The sequence below is a fragment of the Mytilus edulis genome, chromosome 6 (genome assembly GCF_963676685.1).
Source record: "Mytilus edulis chromosome 6, xbMytEdul2.2, whole genome shotgun sequence".
In the NCBI taxonomy this organism is placed as follows: Eukaryota; Metazoa; Mollusca; class Bivalvia; order Mytilida; family Mytilidae; genus Mytilus; species Mytilus edulis.
Window position 1 is genome coordinate 40,773,199 of NC_092349.1, and position 20,726 is coordinate 40,793,924.

General features: G+C 34.2%; 1 protein-coding gene across 1 annotated transcript in view; it reads right to left on the bottom strand.

Annotated features, from left to right (window-relative positions):
• LOC139527638 (uncharacterized) overlaps nucleotides 1–20,111 on the bottom strand; it is a 39,688-nt gene extending 19,577 nt beyond the window's left edge. The window contains exons 1-4 of the mRNA XM_071323176.1: nucleotides 20,048–20,111; nucleotides 11,956–12,118; nucleotides 2,786–2,876; nucleotides 1,123–1,189 (exon numbers count right to left, since the gene is read on the bottom strand). Of these exons, the coding sequence (XP_071179277.1) occupies nucleotides 1,123–1,189; nucleotides 2,786–2,849 (131 nt within the window). The 5' untranslated portion in view covers nucleotides 2,850–2,876; nucleotides 11,956–12,118; nucleotides 20,048–20,111. The remainder of the gene's footprint in view (nucleotides 1–1,122; nucleotides 1,190–2,785; nucleotides 2,877–11,955; nucleotides 12,119–20,047) is intronic.
• Nucleotides 20,112–20,726: the final 615 nt, after the last annotated feature.

The window sequence follows — 20,726 nt, forward strand, 5'->3', positions numbered from 1 at the left end:
GAAAAACAGGAACGAAATTTTAACGAAATTTTCTTCTAAATACTAGGTTTTGATCATGAACTTTTTCATTTTTAGCCATGGCGTTGTCAGTTTGTTTTAGATTTATGAGTTTGACTGTCCCTTTGGTATCTTTCGTCCGTCTTTTAACAACCTGAACTATCAAAGTTTGGTACAAATGCAGGATATTTTAAGATATTTATTAAAATTTTAGAAACTCTAACCACAGAGTGAATGTAATGTTTCCCGGCAATACAACTAAGTCCATTTATAGGTAAAATACAGAAAAACAGCATTTTTTTTCTCACAAAATTACTTCTGAATACTATCCTATAATCATAAACAAGCTTCTGTTCATGTTTAATAGAAATCCAGGATAGTTTAAGAAAGTTATTAAAATTTGAAAAAAACCTTAACCTAAGAGTAAATGTAATGTTTCATAGCAGAAAAACTAAGTCCATTTATAAGTGTAATACGAAAAAAATAGGAATTTTCTTTTACAAAATTTACTTCTGGATACTATCTTATGATCAAAAACAAGTTTCTGTCTATGTTTAATAGAAATCCATGATAGTTTAAGAAAGTTATTACAATTTTTAAAAACTTTAACCAGAGTGAATGTAATGTTTCATCAAATGTCCATTTATATGTAAAATACAGAAAAACAGGAATTAGTTTTTACAAAATTTACTTCTGGATATGATCATAAACCAGCGTCTGTCCAATTTTTGTAGAAATCAAGGATAGTTAAAGAAAGTTATTAAAATTATCAAAAACTTTAACCACAGAGTAAATATGTATGGACACCGCCGCCGCCGACAACGACGCCGACGACGGAATGTAGGATCGCTATGTCTCGCTTTTTCGATAAAAGTCGAAGGCTCGACAAAGACATGCATCATGTATAATATTACATAAAGATAGAGCAATCGGTCTATAGATAATGAAAGTAGTAGTGTATATATAAATAAAATAAAATACATAAGAACAGAATACAAAAAGCACATATTGTAATTTTGTAAATTTCATGAATTTTATATCTTTTATAATAAGTAGCTTTAAGTGAAAAATAATAGAAATAACAGAATATTAAATATATGATAAATTTATGGTATATGTACTTACATCAATCTTAAAAGCTTTGCAGGTACTATCTCCATATATTTGTCGACATGATATTGGATCAGATAACCTATAATATTAATATCCCATTACTATGTGATAAACATTCATTGTGTCGGATAAATAATATTTGTAAAGCTGGGTAGAAATGCAGGATTTGCCACGTATCCTAGGCGTGCTAAACATACCCTTTTTTAAAAGAGGGACGAAAGATACCAGAGGAACAGTCAAACTCATAGATTGAAAATAGACTGACAATGCCATGGCTAAAAATAAATAGACAAACAGACAAATAATAGTACAGAAGACACAACATAGAAAACTAAATACTAAGCAAGACGAACCACACCAAAACTGGGGGAGAGCTGAGGTACTCCGGAAAGGTAAGCAGATCCTGATCCACATGTGGCACCCGTCGTTAAATATATATATCAGAAACAGCTTCAAGTTTTTCGACTGAGTTTACTTAAACTGCCACACGGACAAGTGTTTGTAGGTTATTTAGGTTTTTTTGTTTGAGGTAAGTAACATTAAAAAAAAATAATTATAAATTTTTATATGCTTGTTTGCTTCTTTTAAGATAGTGCTTTGTAATCTATGTTTTATGTATTTTTTTGTATTTTATATATTTTTAAATGTGAAGCGCTTAGAGTAATTTTTGTTATTATCTAATGCGCTCTATAAATATTGTATTTATTATTATTTATTTATTATTAATATTTCATTAGTTTGTGCTTGAAAAGAACGAAATGTCTCGCCTTCCGTACTTTATGTTGAGAATCTATAATATAAACACGTACTACACGTAACACTTAACTTAATCCATTATCATCAATAATCCTTGTAAAGAGATCAAGGTCAGATGAACCATGCCAGACAAAGGTGTTCACCTTAAAATCATTCCATGGACCAAATAAGTGCTCATGTTTTTCGTAACTAAGATATATACCAAACAACCAAGACTGAACATTGAACAATGAACCACGAATATGAGGCCAAGCTCATATCAACACTGATCGACAAACATTTAAACACAACAACCATTTAATACACCAACAATGATACCCGTATTGTTAATAGTATCTGCAAATTAGATTAACAACAAAAAAAACATGTTCCAATGAAACAAGAATAAGAGGTCAAGGTCATGTGAATCTTACCAGACGGACACTCTTTCCAAACACAAAATGTAGTTTGCCTATTGATGAAAGTATCTTAAGAATCTTCTCCCTTTTTAATTGGATCCAATAACTTTTTAAAACATCTTTTTAATATTTTGTAATACCACAAAAAACATGAAAAAATAATGAGTTAATGCTGTTGTTTTACTGCTTAAATTACTAAATAAACTTACTAAATTTAAAGATCTGTCAAATGAATGTATATTTATCAATGTAATATTAGAAATATATTTAAGAAACGACCTCATATTAAGAATAAATCACTAAATATGCATAAATTCTTGAGTTTACTTATTGCCTTAAATTATGTTCGGCAATAGGATGAATAATCATCATAAGATTTCAGGAAATAGGCTAAATGCCTGAAAATTTCAGGCAATAAGTTAATGCCTAGGCGTTAGCTTATTGCCTAAGATTTAAGCTTAATGCTTAATTTCACTTATTGCCGCTAACATATACATCTTTTCCACTACAAAGAAATTTACCGGTCAGTTTTCTGGCTAAAACTTTTGCAGGATACCATGTAAGATCGTTTCTAAAAAAGGCCATGACATCTGAACCAATTTTAAATATATCCTGTAAAATAATAAAGATAACTTCATCTGATTCCGATAAAGTTAATTTTATCAATGGATATGTAATATTAAAATAAAAGATGATTACTTGTGTAGATAAACTCTTCATAGAAACCAGGAATGAAATTTTGCGCGTTTTATCTACAACAGACTCATCAGTGACGCTCGAATAAAAAAAATTAACAAGGCCAAATTACGAAGTTGAAGGCATTGAGGACAAAATTCTTAAATGTTTTGCCAAATTCAGCTAAGGTAATTTATTCCCATTATAGCTTTTACAATTTTGTCTGGTGTGTTCATAAACACAACTTAATAATTTAAAGGTTATTGTATATGTTCCGGACCATATGAGTATTTTGACCATACGCGTATGGTCATGACCATATGGGTATATACTCATATGGTCGGGGCCATTAACATTCTGTTACAGATTACTTTGACTACTTCTAAACTCCTCATATAGGTATGACCGTTCCTTAAAGGGGTACTAGCTACGAGATATATAAAATATCAAAAGTATGATTTTTTTTTGTTCCGTGATTATTGAAAGTGAAATAGTGAAATAATAATTTGCTTTTATTAGCTAAATTGGTTCAATTTTGTCAAATTAAGCTAATAAACATTGAAAAATTAGTTATTCACTTGCAAGTGGATAATTCGACCTCATTATTATGTATTCATGTAAACTCCAATTTAACCCCACAGAAAGAGATAGAATAACGCATGCATTGTCCGTGTACGGGTATTTAAAGGAAAAGAATGTCAACATTGAAAGTGAAACAAAGGTAAATAATTTGTTTAACTGATTCGATCCACACACAATTATTCTTTTAAAGGTAAAAACGACGATAAACATAAATTTTTAATCTATAATACAAAATTTAATAGACCTATAAAAATCAAATTACACAAGTTGCTTAATCAATTTATATCCATGTTTATGTTTACATCGCTTGTATGGGCATAGAAGGTCAACTCGATAGTTAATTAGATCGCGTCTTGGCTAAAATTTAAACGAAACGAAGCTACATCTTATTGAAACCATGTCCTGTAAATTGTTTATTTTATACTTTTGATAGTTTGGAAAAATGTTTTACATTGTTATAAACAAAATATGAGAATTTGAGTCAAATCGGTGTACATGAATTTGGCAGCTAGTTTAAAAAATACGTTTTTATATAGGTTATTGTATTATATTCATCTTATAATAAAGAGATTAACTAAATAAAAATTCCACATAGTTAATTTTACTACCTAGTCAAGACTGTAATAAACACATTTTATACCGATGTCCATTACAGATTTGTTTTACGAATGAATAGCAATATGTCGACTTGAAAAGATAACTTCCAAAAAATTTCTAAATGAACTGTTACACAAAAAGTCATTGACAAGGAACATATTTTATATAAGTTGCTTTATGAATATGGTGTACTGTAGTCATATTATATACGATATTTGAAATCTAGAGCTTCATTAACACCTTAGACACATCGGAATAACGACAAAACCTCGACATCACTGCACGCAGCTGCAAAGAAGGATATCTTTTCACTTGCAAACAAAGGTGTAACTGAAAAGGATCGTGCACAACCATGACGTGCAAATGCGAAAAAAGTTATGTTGCTGTGTGGAAGTAAATGTCACCATAAGCCTACATGCAAGAATGTAATAAGCGATAAAAATTAACTTTGGCTTCAATATTTAATTTTAATGTAGCCTTTAAATTAATACATTGTCATGTAACCATCATGTTTTCTTAGATAAAGTTTATTGTATTATTGAAACGTTTGTAGTGCATATTTGAAAAAAAACTATATGGTCAAAATACTCATATGGTCCGGCCCGTTAATAACCATACGAGTATAATACTCATACGCGTATGGTCGGACCATATGATTGTATGGTCCAAATACTCATATGGTCCGGAATATATATATTAAGTAAATTACACACAACTTGGTGAGAAATAAATATTTACTATTGGCAATAATAGCAGTAAATACCTATATACTTAAAAAAACCATTCCAAATGTGAAATATCATAATATGAATACCCGTCATAAACAGACATTCGCCGCCCAGGAATAACCAAAATAGTTTGGAAACCTGCATCACGGAGCAATGCAAAAACCGTTTCTTGGTATTGATGCCGGACTAAAGCCCCAGTCCCACTAGAACACGATCGCACCACGCTCACCACGATCTTAAAAAAATTCAGATTGTGGTGAGATTGCGGTATGAGCGACATGAAAATCATAATTTTTGTTGCTTTCATGATGATACTACGTCGTCATTGCGCTTCTACAGCGATCGCGCCACGATTATTCCACGTTCACACTACACTTTTTCTACGATTATCATGATCTTACTACGCTCATCACGTTCTCACTAAGACCATACCACGAGTTTTCCGATTGCAACACGCTTCTACTGCGATTATAGCACATTCTTACCACAATTATACTGCGTTCATACCGTAATCTTACTACATTCTCAGCAATAACGTCAACATCGTATTTCATATCTATACTGTATCATTCCTTCTACTTCTCATATACGTAGATTTCTCCAAACGAAACAACACAGTCATGTCACCACAATATATCATAACACATGGGCGAGGAGGTAGGGGTAGATGTAGAGGCAGAGTGAGCTCTGATAATAACGAATCCTGATCCAACAGAGATGTCGGACCGACCAACCAAACCTGAATCACAACCTATTGCTGGTCCATCAAGCTCAAATGACGATGTTTAAGTGAACGATAACAGGGATGACACAGACGTGTCAAGCATGGTTTGGCCTTTGGAGAAAAAGGACAAGAGGTCCTAATAACATACAGACAAACAAAACCTGAAGAGCTTTTAAAATTTTATGTGAAAATTACAATGAGCATGATGGTCGTAGTATGTATGTATTCAGGTCGTTAAAAGAGCGTTTTTCGACCTTTTGAATTTTTATATATAAAACCTCCCAAATTTATTATAAATCCATTACATGATAACATAAAATCACATTGAAACAAAACATAATAATCACATTTTTTTTACACAACAAGCTTAGAAACATGTAAACATCCGGTTAATAAAAACTTCCGGTTTCTATGCACTTAAAAAATCCCGAACTTTACAACAGTTCTTACTAATATGGCTATCTGTCGACCTAACCTGTAGCCCTGAGGAGCCCATGGAACGAAGACTTAACACATCTTTGAGCTAACAGGTACTGTGTAAATTGTCCTTGTTCTTGACTTCTAGACACGTGCACCCTTTATCTTTTTGCAAATTATAACTATATCTATATCTGACATTCAAAAGTAGTAGTCATGGCTTATGTATTAACACTCCACATAGTCATACTATCAATACTATTTCATAAATTGTACAACCAACCTGTACAAATGAACACAAAAGCTGACTTACTAAATTATCTTGGTAATATGCATAGCATATCATCAGTGTATTTTACAAACCAGAGAGCTATTACAGATAAATCACATCAAAGGTACACCAAACAATCAAACACATATCTATGTTTACTACTACTTGCACTATCAGGAGACACTGAAATAAACTGAGGCCCCAGAACACCTAGATGGCCCTGTGGAACATGTAGAGAAGCTGTCACATGGCAACAAAAATCACTATATTGCGATTCATGCGATGCTTGGTATCATGCAAACTGTCAAGGCATGTCATCTAATATATATCAATGTATGGGTTCATCAAATATATCTTGGGCGTGCATACAATGTGGTATGCCAAACTTCTCCTTATCCATTTTTGATCTTAAACATCAAACTCATTCTCACCATTATCAGAACATTCAGTTTGAATCCTGGTTTACCTAAAGCAACATCGTCACCTATAAAAACAAACTTATGTCAAGAAAGCTCAAAAGAAAGAAACACCATTGAAAATATTAACAATAAACTTTCAGTCTTTAAAAAAAATGACTGAACTAGATAAAATTATTTCATCTGTACAACCAGATATAAAATTGGGCACTTAAAAATGGCTCAGTGCCGATATTTTATCATCTAAATTCTTTCCAGCTAACGACTACACAGTGTATAGAAAAGACCGCCCTCCATCAAATAATAACCAAAGCTACGGTGGTGTCCTCATCGCCATATCAACACAATTACTATCAGATGAAATTAGAGAATTACAAACAGACTCTGAAAGCATATGGGCAGAAATAAACATGACAAATGCAAGAAAACTTATACTAGGCTGTTACTATAGACCATCTTCATACAATGGCATATCACTTGAAAATCTAAACATCTCACTCAATCGCATCAACAATAATACAAAAACACTGTGATGCTAGGTGGCGACTTCAATCTCGGCCACATTGACTGGGAAGTACCATGCATTATTCTAGGCAAACCAGAAATTAAATTGCACACACACAACTCTTAGACATCATAAATGACCACTCTTTAGAGTAAATTGTAAATAGGCCTACTAGAGGTGACCGAATACTTGACCTCCTACTCACGAATACACCAAGCAGAGTTAACAAGACCGGAACCATGCCCCCTATTGGGAATGCGGACCACGACATTGTCTATTCTAAATTTAATGTATCTTTAAAAAGAAACAAAAACAAACAAATAAAGTACTACAATACATCAAAGCTGACTGGAGTAAAATAAGAATAGATTTAGGAACACTCTTATGCAAATTAAAGAGCAATTTAAAGAATCAACCTCAAATACTCTATGGAATACATTCACAGAAGCTTTAACACAATCAGTAGAAGCAAATATCCCACACAAAATAGTTACCAACAAGAAAAAACTACCATGGCGTAATAACAAAGCTAAACGACTTCATAAAAAGAGCAGAAGAAATGAACAACTGAAGAAAAAGTATAAGAGTCTCAATAAATCAATTCAAACAGATATGAGAAGATCTTACTGGAATTACATCGAGAACATGATATTAGATCTCCCAGTAAACGAACCAGATAATAACATAATTAAAAGACAACATAAAAACTTATACAGTTACATCAAAAACATGAAAAATGACAGTTCAGGCATTGCAGCACTAAGAAAAAATAGCATACTTACTGATAACACCAAAGAAAAGGCCAATTTGCTAAACAACCAATTTCAGAAGGCATTATCAACAGAATCATCCACTGAAACAATACCTGACATGGGAATTTCTAACCATCCAAAAATGAACACCATACAAATTTCAGAGAAAAGCATACTAAAACTTTTAGAAAACATTAACCCACACAAGGCCACAGGGAGGATGGCATATATGGGAGTGTGCTGAAAGAATTAAGTACTGGTATTGCATCCATAATAATATAAATCTTTGAAAAATCCCTGAACACCGGAAAAAATACCTAATGACTGGAAGCATGCCAACGTTTCCCCAGTATTCAAAAAGGGAGATAAACATAACCTTATCAACTACAGGCCTATTACATAACATGCATCCTATGCAAGATCATGGACCACATATTAGCAAGCAACATCATGGCACATCTAGAAAATAACAACATTCTGTACGATCTGCAACATCGGTTTCGCTCCTCAAGATCTTGCGAAACCCAGTTAGTATCATTCATACAAGAACTGGTAAAATATAGTAATGATAACATTCAAACAGACGTAATTATGATGGACTTTGCCAAAGCATTTGACATAGTCCCTCACAAAAGAATACTTCATAAACTTAAATACTATGGTGTCGACGACAAAACATTAAACTGGATTAAAGACTTTCTCACACTTCGCACACACACAGTATTACTGGAAGGCACCAAATCTAAACAAATACATGTCACATAAGGAGTACCTCTGTGAACGGTACAAGGTCTTATCCTAAGCTGTTCTTGGTGTACATAAACGATCATGAATGATTATATAAAACATGGCACTCTTAGACTTTTCGCAGATGACAGCATCATTTACAAAACCATAAGAATAAACATGTCTCAGAAAAATTACAAGAAGACCTAACAACAGAAGCAAAGTGTGAAGAGGACTGACTCATCCGGACAAGTGTTCAGTCCTCCAAGTAACAACAAAGAAAACCCCTCTCTCATAAAATTACATCTTACATTGTTACACTTTGCAACACGAAACATCTACTAAATATCTTGGCTTAACAATACAAACTGATTTAAAATTTAACAAACACACAAATAACATCACAGCAAATGCAACTAAACAACTGAATTTTATCAAAAGAAACATTAAATTCAGCTCACAGTTTGTTACAGAAAAGGCCTATATCTCACTTGTGAGACCAAAGCTAGAGTATGGTAGCTGCATCTGGGACAAACATACAAAATCTCAAAAATCACAAATAGAAAAGACGTGCAGGTATACATGTAATCGATACCATAACACCAACTCTGTGACAAACATGCTTAACCATCTTAACTGGCCAACACTTTAACTTAGAAAAACAAGAACAAGACTAATATTTTTATTTAAAATTATTCACCACCAAGTAGCAATATACCCCACGAACTTGTTAATACCATCAGACAGTCGAACAAGACAATACACCCACATTCACTCATTCAGGCACATGCAGGCAAAAAAGACTCATATAAATTTTCATTCTATCAAAGGACAATCATTCAATGGAACCTTTTACCAATTACTGATGTCCGATACACCACAGTTGAAGCCTTCAAAGAACAGATTCCAACATCTGTTCTCAACCAATACTACATCATGTAATTGTAACATCTTGTAAATAGTTTTATCTTATATGTTCAGTGAAAATCAAAAACAAGTTATTATTTCTTTATTTAATTTTTGATGTAAAATTATAATTGTTAATTTTACCCACGCATGCACGGCACATAGTCATCAATATTATGATGGAGTGCGGAAACTGAAGGAAAAACGGCATAGGCGTGCTAGTATCGTACTATGGTCTTGAACAGCATTGTGTTTCACAGATCGTAGTGCGATTGTGGCCTAGTGGGACTGCGATATTAATGATTATGACAATACAAAAATTTATACAATAAAAGGAATGTAACTGTTCGATATCTACGGATACAATGATTACATAGAATTTTTTTTCTCGTATTCGCAATAAAAGTTAAGACACCTGACATTTCATAGTTTACATCATTGAATCATGCATGATCGAAAATTCCAGACTATACTGCGAAAATAGTCAACATGAAAAGTGCAAACCGGAGTACTCGAAAACTAAGATGTTATATTGCTCTGGATTTTCTCGATTAGTTTATAAGGAGAAATCAATACAATAGCCTTTTCTATAACTATTAAAGGTGTAATCAAGATATTGGTGGTTGTTTGGTTTAGTGTTAAACGTTCAGTCACAAATATTTCATACATTTCGGGTAGAATATGTTATTGTGATATGACTATGGGTATAAAAAAGAAGATCTGGTATCATAGCCAATGGGGAAATTTTCAATCAGAGACTGAACAACGTAGAATTATGGTCACGGCCGACCTTGTTTTGTACTATCTCGACATGCTGAGCTGGATTATATAACATGCTAGTTCAGAAGTTAACAGTCCGTAGGAATACCTATTCCACCATTCTCAAACCAATTATGTTTACACCGAGTCGACCAGTGTTGTTAATACTTCCATATAACATGGGCTTAGCGGATCAAATTTCAAGTCATTTGCTACTGGGCTTTTCATCGAATCCATGACCTCCTCGACCCGAGGTGAGCACGTGGCTGTGATACCACCGAGGTGTTTCTGTTTTTATTAAGACACATTACACCAAATAATTAAACATCTGATACAATATCGAAGCTTGAAATTTAATTTTTATCCCGTAGCAGATGTTGCCAAGAGGATAAGATATATTGAAAAAAATGAAACTTACAACAAATAATGGTATAACTAGTTAATAGTAGGTGTAACGTAACTTGACTTGCCTACCTCAATTTCAGTTGATTCTCTTTGCTTTCTTAATATACATGGAAATCGATGATTTCCCATTGGCCATAATGTACATGGAACATGCACACTATGAATTAAATATTGACACAGGTGTCTAGTAAAATGTATAATGTATCATTAAAATACATTTTCGAAGTCATTATATATTCCTCGTACTGTTCGTCATTTCCTTTTATATATATATATATAAACTGTTTTGTTATTTAACTGAAAATAAAATAACATGTCAAGGCAGACCTGTACTTGTTCACATTTATATTGGTCTTTGTTTTGATTGACGTGCACTATAACCGTATCATATTTTGTTTTACCATGATACAACACGTAGCTTAAATATTTGCGATTAAAAATGTCACAAGAGTAAACTAGTTTCAAAAATTTTAACTACCAAAAAGTCTTAAAGGGGCACTAGCTGTCAAATTTATGGTCACCGATTTGATTCAAATTCTCATATTTTATTTATAACATTGTAAAAGTCTAAAATAAACAATTTACCAAACATCAGTTCGATAATATGTAACTTTGTTTCGTGTGTATTTTAGTCTATACCCTATCTAATTAACTAGCGAGTTGAACACCCAAATGACCATATAAGCGATATTTACATAAATATAGATATAAATAGATTAAGCAAATCGTGCAATTGGATTTTTATAGGTCTGTTTAATTTGATATTATAGATTTGAAATATATATTTCTCATCGTTTTTACCTGTATAAGAATGATTTGTTGTGGATCGAATCAGCCAATCAAATGATTTACCTTTGTTTCACTTTCAATATTGACATTTTTTGTCCTTTTAATAACCAGTACACGGACAATGCATGCGTTATCCATCTTTAGCTAAGGGGTTAAATTGAAGTTCATGTGAATACGGATTTAATGAGGTCGAATTATTCACTTGCAAGTGAATAATTCATTATCAACGTTTCTTAGCTTAATTTGACAAAATTGAACCATTTTGACTGCTAAAAGCGAATTATTATTTCACTATTTCACTTTCATTAATGGCTGAAAAAAAAAATTATACTTAGATTTTTTCTATACCTCGTAGCTAGTGCACCTTTAAGTATGAGGTAAATTATATGCTCTAAATGCGATTAAAAACTATCATAATATATCAAAGTTTTACATAAACCTTTTCAGGAACTTGTTTTTGGACTGAAAATCTACGCGGTTGTTGCTCCACCCAGTCTGATGAATGAATAGATGATACATCTGATGAACACCTTTGTCTTTTGGTTAGAGTGTTATATATAGTTCTACTAGCACTACGAGTTATACTGTCTTCTTCCTCTCTTCTTCTTGGTTCAAATACAAAGACAAAAAGAAATATACTTCTGTTCGCTTTCAATTTTTTAGTGTATTGCTGAGAATTTTTAACCTACGTATGTACATTGATGTGTGATTCGAAGAGTCATACATAGATTTACAAGAGTCAGTTTCACGATTTAGTTTACATGTTTTTGCAATAGGAGAAGTCCACAGTTTTCTTTTCGCCCCTCCCTTAAAAGAGGGACGAAAGATACCAAAGGGACAGTCAAACTCATAAATCTAAAACAAACTGACAACGCCATGGCTAAAAATGAAAAAGACAAACAGAAAAACAATAGTACACATGACACAACATAGAAAACTAAAGAATAAACAACACGAACCCCACCAAAAACTAGGGGTGATCTCAGGTGCTCCGGAAGGGTAAGCAGATCCTGCTCCACATGCGGCACCCGTCGTGTTGCTTATGTGATTGCAAATCCGGTAAATAGTCTAATTCGGTAGGTCAAATTCATGAAAGGGAAGGGGATTGTAGTTACGACGTGAGGAACATATCCGATATCATTTGTGAAATGGTTATTCCATAACGGTCAACCAACTCGTGATGGCGTCCGTAAAATTTACGAAGGGATGATTTCAACTTCACCATTTGGAACTCTTGATTTAATAGCTTCCTTGTGAGCAGTAACCCTCTATCAAGAAAATCATGATAGGAAATGCAAGCACGGGAATATCGTATCAATTGAGAGATATATACCCCGTATGCAGGTGCTGCTGGAATGTTGCTACTTAGAAATGGAAAGTTCACAATTGGAAAGCTGAAATCATCTCTTTTGTCGTAAAGTTTTGTCTTCAACCGACCCTCATTGTCAATTTCTAGATGTAAGTCAAGATATGAAGCTGACTTAACTGTATCTGTAGTATCCTTTATCTCCAATTCGATGGGATAGATGCGTTCCACATAGTCACCAAATTTTGAATTGTTTAGTGAAAGAACGTCATCTATATAGCGGAAAGTAGAGTTAAAGGATATTGCTAACTTCTTATCTTTCTTCCTAAGAAGTTCCTGCATGAAGTCAGCCTCATAATAATAAAGAAACAAGTCAGCAAGTAGAGGGGCACAGTTTGTTCCCATTGGTATGCCGACAGTCTGTTGAAAAACACGTCCTCCGAACGTAACAAATATGTTGTCAATCAAGAAATCAAGCATCTTGATAATATCGGTTTCAGAGAATTTTTTGTTTGAATCAGAGTGATTCTTTACAAAGTAGGATTTATCCCTCCCTAAGACAAGATACTTGTATCTACGTTGGCCATTCTTTTTTATGAAGCAAAGTAATACCAACTCTTTTAATTTGTCTTTAAGTTTGGAATGTGGAATACTTGTGTAAAGAGTAGAGAAGTCAAATGTTTTAATACTGTTACAAGATGAAAGAGAGTTAGATTGTATGTACTCTAAAAGATCTTTGGAATTTTTAAGTATCCACATCTGATTCACGCCACCTCTAGAATAGGCAGTTTCACAATAACTTTGAAGCCCGTCTTTGATTGCTGATAAAATGGATGTTAATAATTTAGAAAGAGGTTTTGTGGAGCACTTGGAAGACCCAGCAATATACCGCTGTTTGTAAGGACACTTATGTAGTTTAGGTATCCAATACAGTGATGGAAGATCCAGTTCTTCATCTTTGGTTGAAATACCAAAGGAACAAAGAACAGACCTATGATTATCCAGGATTTCCTCTTTGGTAAGTGTCGTGAGGGTATATGTTGAGTTTCCAAGTGAATTGTCTATACCTAATTCGTTTATCAAGCAATTAATGTAATGACTTTTACAGACAAAAACGATGTTATTTGGGGCTTTGTCTGCGGGGACAACAACATATTTATCATGGAGGTCGGATAGGTGTTTAGCAACATTTGGGTCTTTAAAAATTGACGTAGCATGGGCATTGATGGACCCATTCAGTTTCTTAATTCTGATTTGTATTAAGGACCTCACTGCCTTTATCCATTCGGATAGAGTGTCTACGTCTTCCTTCTCGCGCTTAGCCCATTGCCTGGCATAATCCTCGACTGAATCCATCAAAATTTTAAAGTTGTATTTCCAATTGATGGATTTAGGCTCACGATATTTCGGACCTTTCGATAACACGTTTCGTAGAGAAGTGTTATTAACAATGTTAAGGTCACCGGTAATAACGTGGCCAGCGGGATTATATGTGAATTGGGAACTAGCACAAGTGCAATCAGGAGGTTTAGACTTGAAGTCGTCAATATCGAGATCCTGCAAAACGCGTTTGTAATTGAAAATTTTAGTTGCAATAGGTTTGGTATAGGTATAAGAAATTATTGGTACAGACTGGTCTTTAAAATAAGGAGGTATTTTCGATTGAACTAATTTATGATGAAGGATATTGCCAAGGTTGACGCCATCGAGACCTTTGTTGGCAAAGGAAAGATTTAGAAAATATCTTTTCTCTTTTTCATCTTTTCCAATGCGAACTGGCTTGAAAAGTCTGTGACTTGCAATATCCGAAATTATAGCTTGAAGTTTGTATTGGTTTGAATGAGGGTTTGTAACAGTGGATTCCAAACATAAATTGAACAGAGAATGAAGTTTTGAAAGGGGTAATGAATAAAGTTTCGTGCGAATGTGATGAATACCTAACGGTTTTTGTATGAATGGCAGCAAGTCATTAATAGAGACATCATGCAGAGAGGGTGATGTATAATGACGATGACCATGACTGCGACTACGTCGAGGAGTCGAGTTGAAAATATTCATCACATTCACCGAGTTACACGAAGGACTAGATAGAATACCTATACCATCAATTTTGTCATTGCAGCCATACGGTGTTGCAGTTCCCAATTGTCTAATCCAGTAGTCTTCTTTTTGTCTACGGAGAGTCGTTGAAAGATTAGGATTGTTAGAGCTATGGTATATCTTTTCGATAATGCGAACTGTCATAGAAACGATGGAATGATCGGGCTGATTGAAATGCTGGTATAGAATGTCGTTAGCATTGAGGTTAATGTCTGATCTATGACCGCACATCCGTTTGTTTAGCCTTCCTTTCGTTTCACCGACGTATACCAATCCGCAAAGGTTGCACTCTAATCCGTAGACGACATTTATCGATTTACAATTCAGATCATCGTAACTTCTGGTAAAATATGACTTCTTGGTCAAATTGCTAGTGAATTCAGCATCTGTAATTAAAATAGCACAGGTTTTGCAGCCTTTGGTCTCACATTTTGAAATGCGACAGTGTTGTACTGTGTCATCAAAAACCAAAATGTCTTTAAGGAGAACTGAACATGGCTGTATATGTGTAATGTTGCTGTTTTCACTAGGACGATGATCTGAATGAGTCGTGTTTGGGATATTTGTCATGTCTGGTGATGAGGGGACACCTGCCGTATCAGACGACACCGTGTCCATGGTGACGTCTGTTTCGGACCTTTTTATACTGGGCGACGTCCGAGCCAGTTTCCTGTTAGTTCTTCGTAAGTTCATGCAATTGTAGTTTTGCTACTGGGCGGATGATGTCCTCGGGGACAAAATGTCCACCAGCAGAGACATCGACCCAGTGGTAATAAAAGAGGGACGAAAGATACCAAAGGGACAGTCAAACTCATAAATCTAAAACAAACTGACAACGCCATGGCTAAAAATGAAAAAGACAAACAGAAAAACAATAGTACACATGACACAACATAGAAAACTAAAGAATAAACAACACGAACCCCACCAAAAACTAGGGGTGATCTCAGGTGCTCCGGAAGGGTAAGCAGATCCTGCTCCACATGCGGCACCCGTCGTGTTGCTTATGTGATTGCAAATCCGGTAAATAGTCTAATTCGGTAGGTCAAATTCATGAAAGGGAAGGGGATTGTAGTTACGACGTGAGGAACATATCCGATATCATTTGTGAAATGGTTATTCCATAACGGTCAACCAACTCGTGATGGCGTCCGTAAAATTTACGAAGGGATGATTTCAACTTCACCATTTGGAACTCTTGATTTAATAGCTTCCTTGTGAGCAGTAACCCTCTATCAAGAAAATCATGATAGGAAATGCAAGCACGGGAATATCGTATCAATTGAGAGATATATACCCCGTATGCAGGTGCTGCTGGAATGTTGCTACTTAGAAATGGAAAGTTCACAATTGGAAAGCTGAAATCATCTCTTTTGTCGTAAAGTTTTGTCTTCAACCGACCCTCATTGTCAATTTCTAGATGTAAGTCAAGATATGAAGCTGACTTAACTGTATCTGTAGTATCCTTTATCTCCAATTCGATGGGATAGATGCGTTCCACATAGTCACCAAATTTTGAATTGTTTAGTGAAAGAACGTCATCTATATAGCGGAAAGTAGAGTTAAAGGATATTGCTAACTTCTTATCTTTCTTCCTAAGAAGTTCCTGCATGAAGTCAGCCTCATAATAATAAAGAAACAAGTCAGCAAGTAGAGGGGCACAGTTTGTTCCCATTGGTATGCCGACAGTCTGTTGAAAAACACGTCCTCCGAACGTAACAAATATGTTGTCAATCAAGAAATCAAGCATCTTGATAATATCGGTTTCAGAGAATTTTTTGTTTGAATCAGAGTGATTCTTTACAAAGTAGGATTTATCCCTCCCTAAGACAAGATACTTGTATCTACGTTGGCCATTCTTTTTTATGAAGCAAAGTAATACCAACTCTTTTAATTTGTCTTTAAGTTTGGAATGTGGAATACTTGTGTAAAGAGTAGAGAAGTCAAATGTTTTAATACTGTTACAAGATGAAAGAGAGTTAGATTGTATGTACTCTAAAAGATCTTTGGAATTTTTAAGTATCCACATCTGATTCACGCCACCTCTAGAATAGGCAGTTTCACAATAACTTTGAAGCCCGTCTTTGATTGCTGATAAAATGGATGTTAATAATTTAGAAAGAGGTTTTGTGGAGCACTTGGAAGACCCAGCAATATACCGCTGTTTGTAAGGACACTTATGTAGTTTAGGTATCCAATACAGTGATGGAAGATCCAGTTCTTCATCTTTGGTTGAAATACCAAAGGAACAAAGAACAGACCTATGATTATCCAGGATTTCCTCTTTGGTAAGTGTCGTGAGGGTATATGTTGAGTTTCCAAGTGAATTGTCTATACCTAATTCGTTTATCAAGCAATTAATGTAATGACTTTTACAGACAAAAACGATGTTATTTGGGGCTTTGTCTGCGGGGACAACAACATATTTATCATGGAGGTCGGATAGGTGTTTAGCAACATTTGGGTCTTTAAAAATTGACGTAGCATGGGCATTGATGGACCCATTCAGTTTCTTAATTCTGATTTGTATTAAGGACCTCACTGCCTTTATCCATTCGGATAGAGTGTCTACGTCTTCCTTCTCGCGCTTAGCCCATTGCCTGGCATAATCCTCGACTGAATCCATCAAAATTTTAAAGTTGTATTTCCAATTGATGGATTTAGGCTCACGATATTTCGGACCTTTCGATAACACGTTTCGTAGAGAAGTGTTATTAACAATGTTAAGGTCACCGGTAATAACGTGGCCAGCGGGATTATATGTGAATTGGGAACTAGCACAAGTGCAATCAGGAGGTTTAGACTTGAAGTCGTCAATATCGAGATCCTGCAAAACGCGTTTGTAATTGAAAATTTTAGTTGCAATAGGTTTGGTATAGGTATAAGAAATTATTGGTACAGACTGGTCTTTAAAATAAGGAGGTATTTTCGATTGAACTAATTTATGATGAAGGATATTGCCAAGGTTGACGCCATCGAGACCTTTGTTGGCAAAGGAAAGATTTAGAAAATATCTTTTCTCTTTTTCATCTTTTCCAATGCGAACTGGCTTGAAAAGTCTGTGACTTGCAATATCCGAAATTATAGCTTGAAGTTTGTAAGATGTCCAATTTTAGTAGGATATGAGAAAAAATATTTATTTCTTTTTTATTTTTTATTTGAATGCTATACCGTAACCCTGTCTGAAAAGGGAAATACCTCTAGTATCTGCAATAGTCTTCATAATTTCATGTTTAAACTGTTTGTTGTGAGTAATTTACATTTGAATTGAAAGCGAAATCGATAAATAAGTGAAGCCTGTTTATGGGATATACATTTCACAACTTATTCAAGAGCAAGCAGCAACTACTCAGACTTTGTAAAACGTCACAAGTGTATGAACAGAAAGGTGATGAACCAGAGGCATGCCAAAGAACGTCTCATCCTTTAAAAAAAAAAGTTCATCGGAAGTTACCAAATATTGACAACTTCAATACTATAATAAACGATGTCACGAAGTATAGATTCTGAGTACTGACTTTGTTTCATAGTGTTATTAATTGTCTGTTATCTGTTTTAATACTGTTTTAGATTCGAGGTTAGCTGTATTGGACCCGAGACTCGTATATTTTATCTAGCAAATATAAAATAGCTTGGAAGAATATTTAAGACAGTTTAACTCTTCTTGTTATATCTTACATATATTACAAACAATTCTATTCGGTAAAACGTTATCACGTGACATGGGATAATTCAGTTAATTTTCATTTCATTGCAAGGAAGGACGAATAACCCTAAAAATGTACACCAGGGATTAATTACCCTATTATTCACCGTCGAATAACCTTTCGAGTTTCTTGTCTTGTACTCGAGTTACCTCCCATTAACATGACGTCACAGGCTTGAATAAACATAATGTAAACGTTTACGGTACAGGAAGCCGTCGAGAGAAGAGGAAATAAAGCTTTAGACCATCTGCGCTAGCGAAGGGTTACGATCCACTCCCGTTCTCTTCTCTTCGCTAGCCAAGGGTTACGATCCACTACCGTTCTCTTCTGAAGAGAACAAGAGTGGATCGTAACCCTGGGCTAGCGAAGATGGCTTTAGACATGCATCTGCCGACAATTATATGCACCTACTGACAATGATATATCTCTTATAAACGGTCCTTTTCAGGGCCAGTAATATATTGCAAAAAGATTCTAACTTTGTTGTACAAACAAAAATTTCTAAGACACAAATATATATTTGAACGTTAACTTGAACTTGAAATTGTGTATGAGATAGTAAGGTAGGTCTAAACATTTTTCAATGCTTCAAAAGGCCCTTCTACTGTTAGTTCGGTAATAAAACAATTATGGCCCCTTAAAAGCGATGTAGATTCAAAATTGTCATCCCTTAAATGTTGTTTCACAGTAAAATAGCCTTATCGTGATGACAATTTGGGATATTCGCATTTTTCTACGGGCCATAATTGTATATTGCTCTAGAATCGTTTTGATGATTGATTAACGGAAATGTAACAGTGAAAATAACCGGATGTCGTACTCGAAAAGGCTAGGAAATATGTAAGTTTTAAGACGATACAAAACACTGAACATATTTTAAGAGACCAATTGTGCCATGGTTAATGTTTGTTAACTTTTTATCGTGATTAAGATAAAACACAATGACTGCTGTTCCCCTATTTTTGTCTTTTTTACATAATGTGTTTTGTTCACACATCGTTGTCGATATAATGATTGTATGTGACTGGCATACAAGTGAGATATTTAGCTAGCTAAAAACCAGATTTTATCCACCAATTTTCTAAATAAGAAAATTCTATACCAAGTCAGGAATATGATTATTGTTGTCCTTTCGTTTGATGAGTTTGATTAGGGGCTTTCAATTTTCAATTTTCCTCGAAATTCAGTATTTTTGTGATTTTAATTTTTACTCACATACGATATTATCCCTACCATCTCTTCAAGCACATGGACAAATTTTGCAGAACAAGGTTATGTGAAATCACAAACTGAAACTTCCTTGGTTACTGGAACCCTTACAATGCAGGGAATTTAAATAATTCTGATGATACTGATAGTAATATGTTAGCATCAGCTTCACTTTTATAACCATGCTAAATAAAATATGAAAGTATTACCTTGATTTTAAGTATTTTTTTGGTACAATCTGGATAAACTGGTCATCATGGAATTGAACGAGGTAACCTAAAAATAATGAATAGGATACTAGTATATATGTTGTTACAGTAAAGTTAAACGTTGTTACTGCTATTCTCATAACTGTTTCTGTATTATTTTCTCTACGATTTTATAATGCCAAATGTATATACTGTATTGAATACAGTTACTGCATTAAAAAGGAAATATTTTCCATTATCGTGATCAGACGTTATTGTGTAACCAATTTTCAAATATATTCATAGCTAATTTAAAAAATCTCAACAGTTAGTAAAATTGAGATATGGAAATGGGGAAGAGACAAAACTTGACCAAAGGGCAGAAAACAGCCAAAGGCCACCAACGAGATGAGCCTGTACCTTTGATAACTATTTACACCACATAAAATCGATGGCACTGCTATTGGACGTTTCGTCCTCGATTGTATCACCAATAGTCATCACTTCGGTTTAGACATGACTATCAATTATATAGTCATTTTTATAAATTTCCTGTTTTACAAAATTACGATTTGTCGAACCATAAGGATTTTCTTATCCCAAGAATAGATTACCTTAGTCGTATTGGGCATCACTTTTTGGAATTTTGGGTCTTAATTGCTCTTCAACTTTGTGGCATTATAACTATTGTGATCTGAAC